Source organism: Haliotis rufescens, unplaced genomic scaffold (assembly GCF_023055435.1).
Source record: "Haliotis rufescens isolate VD_foot unplaced genomic scaffold, xgHalRufe1.0.p SCAF_16, whole genome shotgun sequence".
Classification (NCBI taxonomy): Eukaryota; Metazoa; Mollusca; class Gastropoda; order Lepetellida; family Haliotidae; genus Haliotis; species Haliotis rufescens.
The window spans coordinates 32,090,081-32,099,352 of NW_025963846.1; the positions used below are offsets into that span (position 1 = coordinate 32,090,081).

A 9,272-nucleotide genomic window follows, 5' to 3' on the forward strand; every position below is an offset into this window, starting at 1 on the left:
CAGCGTGGATCCCATTAAAATCGGATTCTGCATACTCTAAAACCCCTATGTACAAATTTTCAACCCTTTCTTCCAGAAGTGAACATCTTGGCCTTATATTGTTACATATCTGCCGAGCTATACGGATATATGATCTCTATATTTACTTTTATATGCTACACCTATACCTCCTGGGTGCCTTACAGTAGCCAATCTATACTGAGCAACAAAAGTTCCTGTGACATTGAAAAGATTTAGTGCAAAGTTATGTTTTTTACCAAATCTGAAACAATTTCGGTTTGCAATAGATAAAAGACTCCTGTTCAAATGGTTTAATTTGCCATACTGACTTCAGAAAATGCGTGATTTCATAAAAAATATATGAACATGCCAAAATGTCAATTTACATATCATTAGCGTGTGTGTCCACCTCTGGTTGCGATACAAGCAACACATCTTCGTCTCATGGAATGGACCAGGCGTCGCACAAAGTCCTGTGGGATATCTGTCCATATCTGCTGGAGCATGTTTCGAAGTTCCTGGAGTGTCTGTGGAACACGTGCTTGACGTCGAAGGCGCCGATCCATCTCATCCCACATGTGCCCGATTGGTGAGAGATCAGGGGAGCGAGCCGGCCAGGAGATGACATTCACGTTGTTTTGTTGAAGAGAATCCTGAACAAGTCGAGCAATATGAGGCCGGGCGTTGTTATGTTGAAAGGTAATGCCTGGGTCATGACGACGCAAAAACGGTAGAACAACAGGGCCGATGATCTCGTGGCGGTAGCGCTATCCATTGAGATCTCCCTCTACCACTATCAAACGGGTCCTGTATTGCTGTAGTCCCACCCCATACCATGACGCTGCCTCCCCCAAACCGATCTTCTTCCATGACACAATGATTGACGTAACGTTCACCTCGACGTCGGTACACTCGAATCCGTACATCGCTGTGGCTAAGGTGAAAACGAGACTCGTCAGTAAATAGAACTTGTCCCCACTGCATTGCCGTCCAGCGCAGACACTGTCTGCACCACTGGAGACGTGCTTGACGGTGGTTTCCTGTCAAAATGGGACGTCTGACGGGTCTTCTGGCGACAATTCCTCCATCTGAGGCGACGACGTACGGTTTGTGAAGATATTCGTCGAAGGCCAGGGCTGCTTCTTGCAGTCTCTGTTGCTGGCCGGAATCGATTTCGTAGATGTGTTGTTCGAATCCAGTTGTCTTGTCGATTATTGGTTACGCGTGGCCTGCCACTCCGAGGATGGTCTCTGACTGCATTCGTCTGTTGCCAACGTTGCCATAAACACCAAATGGTGTTTTTGTGGACGTTAAATTGTCTTGCAACATCACGTTGACTCGATCCTGCTTCAAGCATACCAATGGCTTGCAGACGCTCATTTTCGGACAGGCGTGGCATTTCGTAATGTTGAATAATTGTTGTTTGTCTGAGTGGTTGTTGTCAGCACGACATGCATATGGAATCCCGTTAAGGCACATGTTTTTATACCCATTCATGGGTAGAGAAATGCATGGGGCTTGCATAAAAGACAACTTTTGCATGGAATGCATGCTTTTCTGTAGCAGTTGCGTTTTTGTGACTTGATTCCATACATGTACTACAATATTGAAAAACAAACTTCACTTGTTTGAAAAATACACAAAAATATTGGTGTCACAGGAACTTTTGTTGTTGAGTATATCCGGGCATATTTTAACTCATCCAATCTGTTGGGTTTTCGTTTTTTAAAATCCAATTATGTCTCTTCTAGATATTAGGTCAATAAATTCCTTATATTCTTGGCGATCTTTGAGGCCACATAGGAATTAAGACTATTATTTTGGTCATCTAAACCTAACTGTGATGGACTGCCTTGGTGGAGCTAGTTTCTCATTATTTCTCAACGCAATTCCCTCCGAGGTCCTCACACTTCTGTCAATGATGCTGGAGTGTCTGGATCCCGCTGGTGTCGAAGGCGCCCACCCGGTGTCCCCCAACAGCAGAAATAACGTCACCATCATTTGCATACTGCTGGCCTCTCATTTCCTTCTTCAAGTTTGGGAGGAGGTGGTAATTGGACGGTGCCAGATTCCGTAAAACCGAAGACATCACCTTGTGAAGTTTATGGAACAGACTTTGAGAATACTCCACTCATTCTCATTTAAGTGTAAATACATCACAACTTTCATTTGTTAACAGACCAAACTGAAAGTGGCTGCAAATCTGGTTGCGCATGAATGTTGATATATGTCAAAATATGGGCAATGTTGACATTTCTATGCATACGCGTCAAAAACAAGTTCCTGCAGGTGTGTGTGCAAACACGACAGTTCCAACGCTCAATATTTGTTTAGAATTTCTTCAACATATGGTAATTCAAGCGCATTGTTGTTAATTCGCAGGACAACTATAAGAAAACTTAAAAAGTCAATTAGTGCCGCCTATTGAATCTCGGACCAGCACCGGCGGGGTCCTGGGTGTTTAATGAAAATGGTTCGGTTTTCTTGATCTATCAGCTGAATTTACATCTTTTCCGTAACATTTTGGAAGAGGGAAATCTTCTAGAATGCTCGCCAAAAACGGTTATGTTACCTGTACGCCCCTGGAGACAAACTCTGCTTGCATGTTAGTGACAGCTTCGAACGAAGGGCAAGGTCACCAGCGGAATAAGAAAAGACAACCGGGATGTACTCCCAGCGTTTTACACTGGAGATCCATAGGGAATGTTATTCTTCAAATTTGGGGTGTTTTGAGCCAGGTTATTCATGAACAAACACCTTCGGAAGCAATGTCACAAAATACGCTTCGAAGGGGACACAACCGGAGCATCCAACGTAAGTCTAGATATATTTCAAGATAATTTAAACTGACTTCAATTCACCACGCTAACCTTTTACAATAAATCAAATTGAAAGTCGCGAAAGTGGTCGGATGCGTCACGCTCATTCCTAGGGCCCCTCGATTAAAAACTTCACAATCCTAACATTTTAACATTTTGACCAGTTATCATTGTGGGCCCTTATTGTGTATTTAAACAGTAATGGCCACGTATTGTCTTCAGATAACACCCGTTTTTGTGCAGGTGAATCGATCAAAATCATGTGCACAGCACTATAGTGGCAAAAGTGTTTTTTCACGTGCAACTGGTCTCGTGACAATAATACCGCACGTGTTTTCAGCCATACTTGTTAGCAGTCATTAACAAAAAAAGAAAAACACAAGAAAACAAAAGGCTTTACGGCCATTTGTCATGCCACGCCTTTCAAATGTGCAACGTGAACGTGCCATCGGCATGTTACAGACGGGAACGTCCGTAGCTGAAGTCGCAAGGACGATGGGTTGTAGTCGACGGACTGTTTATGATTTACAGACGCGTCTACAGCAAACGGGTACCACCGCTGATCGCCCTCGGCCAGGTAGACCACGTGTGACGTCACATGCAGAGTATCGTCAGATTGTCTTACGTCACCTCCGTAACCGATTTTTGACGGCTACATCAATCAGAAATGAACTGTTTAGGGTTAGACTGAGTGCGCAAACTGTTCGAAACCGTCTGAGAACTGCTCACCTTCAAGCACGACGGCCATACTGCGGGCCGATTCTGACTCAATTACACAGACGTCAACGACAATTTTGGGCACAGCGACACTTACGATGGACTCAGAGGAATTGGAATCAAGTCGTCTTCAGTGATGAATCCCGATTTAATCTTCGATTTGCTGATGGTAGGGTGAGGGTGTGGAGGCGCCGTCATGAACGTTACGCCCAGTGTTGTGTACAGGAAGTTGACAGATTTCGAGGCAGAAGTGTCATGGTGTGGGGTGCTTTCTGTGGCAATGCACGTTCCAGGCTTCTTGTCATCTGTGGCAACCTCAACGCTGCTGCTTACCGCGACCAGGTACTGGCAACAGAACTTCTGCCTTTTATGGCAGCACATGGACCCGATTTGATCTTCCAACACGACAATGCCAGACCCCACACAGCAATTTTGACAAGGAATTTCCTTCAGAATGCGGGAGTCAACGTCATGGACTGGCCGTCAATGTCTCCCGACCTCAATCCCGTCGAACACGTCTGGGATGCTCTTGGCAGAAGTCTGCGAACTCTCCAGAACCAACCACAGAATTTGCAAGATCTTTGCACCATTTTGCACCAACAATGGCGTCGTCTTCCCAGTCATGTGTTCACAAGCATCACAAGGTCCACGTGGAGGCGTTGTGTGGCAGTTGCAGCTAGTTGTCAACGTACATGGTGGCCATACACGCTACTGAACTTGTGTGCCATCAGATTCTCGTGCTTGGGACTTATGATTTAAACTGTTGATGTTATTACCGAATACCGTAGTTGCTTGGAACAAATTATGGTTACCACCGTTAATTAAAATCCTTCTTTGAACATTAATGATTAAAAATTTCCTTCTCTGATACATTTGTCCGTTGTATATCATATATGGGATTACTTTTAGAAATGTGAAGTTTTTAATTTGACTCAGTATATAATGTCTGCCGTAGCTCAGTGCATGACCAATATACAATGTAAAGCGAATTTGATGCGTGTGACCATCTTGTTTGATTTAAAAAAGTGTATGTAAATGTCTCTCTTTCGTGCGATTGCTTCTGTTCTGCCTTGTAAAAGTGAATGAAGTCTCGTGATTTATTTTTATGAATAAAACTTGTAGTTCTGGTGTGACAGAGGTCACGGTTATCCGATCAAAACGAATAAAACAAGGTCAACCTTGTACGACACTGGTGATAGAACAGTATCTATCAGTTCGACAATAGTTCGACAATCCACACACGACATGCTGTGTGTAGTTGCATCTCTGTTGCAATATGTCGGTTCCTCATTGACCCGGCAAAACGTCCTGTGTTAACTGACGTCAGGTGGGTCTAAATGAGGTATAACGTCGCGTTTTGCACCCCATTGCATTTATATAGCGATGTGTATGCATGTGTGCCGCACTCAAACAATATACTGACTCCAAGCCTGCCAGTCCTCGCTTTAACCCCTTAAAGCAGGGTAACAACAAGTACCACCTTTCAACGTCCTTTGGTATGACGCGGCCGGGGATCACAACACAGACCGCGATCCGGCACGCTCAGTCGGTCAAGCAGTAACTGAGGCAGGGGAGGTGGTGTGTCTTGTGAGAAGTGACGTGGTTGAAGAGACGTGGTGTGGCGTTTGGATAGTTTTCTCCCCTGAATTATAAGAACACTGGATTATAAGTTTGAGTTTTCTGAAGCAACATAGTCTCATCCGGTATACTTAAACAGTCAGTGAGTGACAACCGTTCTGAGAATTGTCTCCATACACAACAGAATAACTTGTCTTAACAGATTTTTGATATCTTGTTTATTTTGATTTTGACACTTCCTTCACCGAAATTTTACTTCAAAGATCAAAACTTGAAAGGTTGTTGACAGAAACTATGGCATGTTTACATGAACTTAGTGTGCTATATGCATCTCATTGTTTGTTCTTGGTTGCATGCCAAGATTAACACCACTTGGTGGGGATATTAGACTAATAATTGGGACACCCCTGGAAGATGCGGATTTCGTAGCAGCTATGTCCTGCAAACGGCGACTTTCTTTTGACTGAGTTGGTACAAGCAAACCATTTGAGGATTTGAACATGTTCGGGGTCGGAAATGGGTTAAGAACAGACTTGGACACCCCGGCACAAGCCAATTTCATAGCGGCGATACCCTGCAAGTAGTGCCTACATTTGACGGATTTGGTACAAGGCAACCCTTTGAGGATTCGAACATGGACGTTTGTGCACAGTGTTACTTGGAGCTCGCCATTGCTGCTTGCAGCTTTAATTATAATTATTATTATTATTATTACTGTTAATGCACCACTCAAACCATGAAGGTGGGGGCACGTCAGTTACCTTGTTGACAGGTTTGTACACCAACACCAGCACATTCAGCAGCAGTGCCAGGAATGGAGCTTACATATTGAGTCCTTTCAGGGAATCCAAGGTGGGTCTGCTTCCCAAAGCAATGGACAATGAAAGTCCAGTTCCCACCCTTGCCGAACTAGGCTCGAATTTCCAGGCTCCATCTTAGCGCCACCAGTAGCTATTACAAGTTGTGTCCCTTCTTTGTCCCTCCTACTGACCAATCAGATTCCGTCTCTCATATCACTTGTATTTGCTTCAAACACAATGGTGGGGCCCAGTCAATATGATGTTATCAATAATAAAGATCTATGTTGTAATAAAACCCCAGGAAATGCATTAAATCACTTCAGCACCTTGACTTAAAACATGAAACGATTTGCAAAATATCTGTCGACGCTCAGTTGGCAAATCCTGCAGGTTGAACTTCATGTTGTTAACAAACCTGATGTCTAGTTTGTTACACGATGTTGACTATCCTATGCCTAAACTCGTTAGTCCAGCCAAAACGTAACTCCGGAATTCCAGCCTAGTTCAGCAAGGGTGAAAACTGAACTTTTATAGTCAGTTAACTCTCTTGCTTCGGTAAGATGCAACCTTCCCCAACAGCCTCCAACCCCAACAGCCTCCAACCCTACCATTGTCCAACCCCACCGACCTGCAACCCCCACCACTGTCCAACCCCACCTGCCTGCAACCCCACCAGCCTCCAACCCTGCAACCCCACCACTGTCCAACCCCACCGACCTGCAACCCCACCACTGTCCAACCTCACCGACCTGCAACCCCACCACTGTCCAACCCCATCGACCTGCAACCCCACCACTGTCCAACCCCACCAGCCTCCAACCCTGCAACCCAACCACTGTCCAACCCCACCACTCTCCAACCTCACCGACCTGCAACCCCACCACTGTCCAACCCCATCGACCTGCAACCCCACCACTGTCCAACCCCATCGACCTGCAACCCCACCACTGTCCAACTCCAGCGACCTGCAACCCCCACCAGTCCAACCCCATCGACCTGCAACCCCACCACTGTCCAACCCCACCGACCTGCAACCCCACCACTGTCCAACCCCACCGACCTGCAACCCCACCACTGTCCAACCCCACCGACCTGCAACCCCCACCACTGTCCAACCCCACCGACCTGCAACCCCACCACTGTCCAACCCCATCGACCTGCAACCCCCACCAGTCCAACCCCATCGACCTGCAACCCCACCACTGTCCAACCCCATCGACCTGCAACCCCACCACTGTCCAACCCCAGCAACCTGCAACCCCCACCACTGTCCAACCCCATCGACCTGCAATCCCACCACTGTCCAACCCCATCGACCTGCAACCCCACCACTGTCCAACCCCATCAACCTGCAACCCCACCACTGTCCAACCCCATCAACCTGCAACCCCACCAGTGTCCAACCCCATCAACCTGCAACCCCACAACTGTCCAACCCCACTGACCTGCAACCCCACCACTGTCCAACCCCATTACTGTCCAACCCCACCACTGTCCAACCCCACCACTGTCCAACCCCATCGACCTGCAACCCCACCACTGTCCAACCCCACTGACCTGCAACCCCACCACTGTCCAACCCCATCGACCTGCAACCCCACCACTGTCCAACCCCATCGACCTGCAACCCCACCGACCTGCAACCCCACCACTGTCCAACCCCACCGACCTGCAACCCCACCACTGTCCAACCCCACCGACCTGCAACCCCACCACTGTCCAACCTCACTGACCTGCAACCCCACCACTGTCCAACCCCACCGACCTGCAACCCCACCACTGTCCAACCCCATCGACCTGCAACCCCACCACTGTCCAACCCCACCGACCTGCAACCCCACCACTGTCCAACCCCACCACTGTCCAACCCCATCGACCTGCAACCCCACCACTGTCCAACCTCACTGACCTGCAACCCCACCACTGTCCAACCCCACCACTGTCCAACCCCACCGACCTGCAACCCCACCTGGCTGCAACCCCCACCACTGTCCAACCCCACCGACCTGCAACCCCAACACTGTCCAACCCCACCGACCTGCAACCCCACCACTGTCCAACCTCACCGACCTGCAACCCCACCACTGTCCAACCCCACCGACCTGCAAACCCACCACTGTCCAACCCCACCGACCTGCAACCCCCACCACTGTCCAACCTCACCGACCTGCAACCCCACCACTGTCCAACCCCACCGACCTGCAACCCCACCACTGTCCAACCCCACCAACCTGCAACCCCACCACTGTCCAACCCCACCGACCTGCAACCCCACCACTGTCCAACCCCACCGACCTGCAACCCCCACCACTGTCCAACCTCACCGACCTGCAACCCCACCACTGTCCAACCCTACCGACCTGCAACCCCACCACTGTCCAACCCCACCGACCTGCAGCCCCACCAGCCTCTTACTCCACCACCACAAAGAAAAGAAAGACTATTCACTGTGGCGATGTTTTATTGACTGTGCAGTCAACAGTCACAGTGTTAACCACACAAGATACAGCGACATACAATATTTCAGCAGCCATGTCTATTTAACAGCCTTTTTGTTGTGTTTCCTGGCAAACTTCAGGTTCTTCAAGAACTTGGGATCAACCTGCAATGAGACATCTTGAGTTAGTACATGAGGATGGAAGTGAGTTGGTTTAACCTGCTCCGCCAGTACAATGAAAGTGACAGTGTTTGTGTTTAATGCTGCACTCAGCAATATTCCAGCCATAAGACAGCGGTCTGTAAATAATCAAGTCTGGACCAGACAATCCAGTGATTGACATCGACCCATCTACCATCGACCCATGCAATTGGGATATGATGACATACATCAACCAAGTCAGCGAGCCTGACCACCCAATCTCACAAATTGCCTCTTACGACAAGCTTGGGTTGCTGCATCTATTCCGCATCTTCAAGGGTCGAGGGTAGTTTTTATTAACCACTTTGAAGAAACCAACAACTCATGATTCCAATCCACGAACAACCGATCCAAAACCGGTAGACAAAAGGGAAATAACTCAATGAGTGTACATGAAAACACTGACATTACATTCTTTTCAATATTTCCCTGCAGAAATGGCCTTATTCATCTAAAATAAAATACATGGCACAAGTATATGTACATCATTATGCCATCTGTGTGTGTGTGTGTGTGTGTGTGTGTGTGTGTGTGTGTGTGAGTGAGTGAGTGAGTGAGTGAGTGAGTGAGTGAGTGAGTGAGTGAGAGAGAGAGAGAGAGAGAGAGAGAGAGAGAGAGAGAGAGAGCCCAAAGGACAACACAATATCCTGAATTCAATTAAAAAATAAATCACAAGCCCCAACCTTGATCTTAAACATTCTCATTTACCAGAAGCTGTGT

At 47.6% G+C, this 9,272-nt stretch overlaps 1 protein-coding gene across 1 annotated transcript; it reads left to right on the forward strand.

The window, feature by feature from the left end:
- Positions 1-1,843: 1,843 nt before the first annotated feature.
- LOC124113477 (proline-rich extensin-like protein EPR1) lies at positions 1,844-7,822 on the forward strand. The gene is made up of 2 exons (XM_046473835.2): positions 1,844-2,050; positions 6,494-7,822. Exons 1-2 carry the CDS (start codon positions 1,844-1,846, stop codon positions 7,820-7,822), a joined length of 1,536 nt encoding a protein of 511 aa, XP_046329791.2.
- The last annotated feature ends 1,450 nt before the right edge of the window (positions 7,823-9,272 follow it).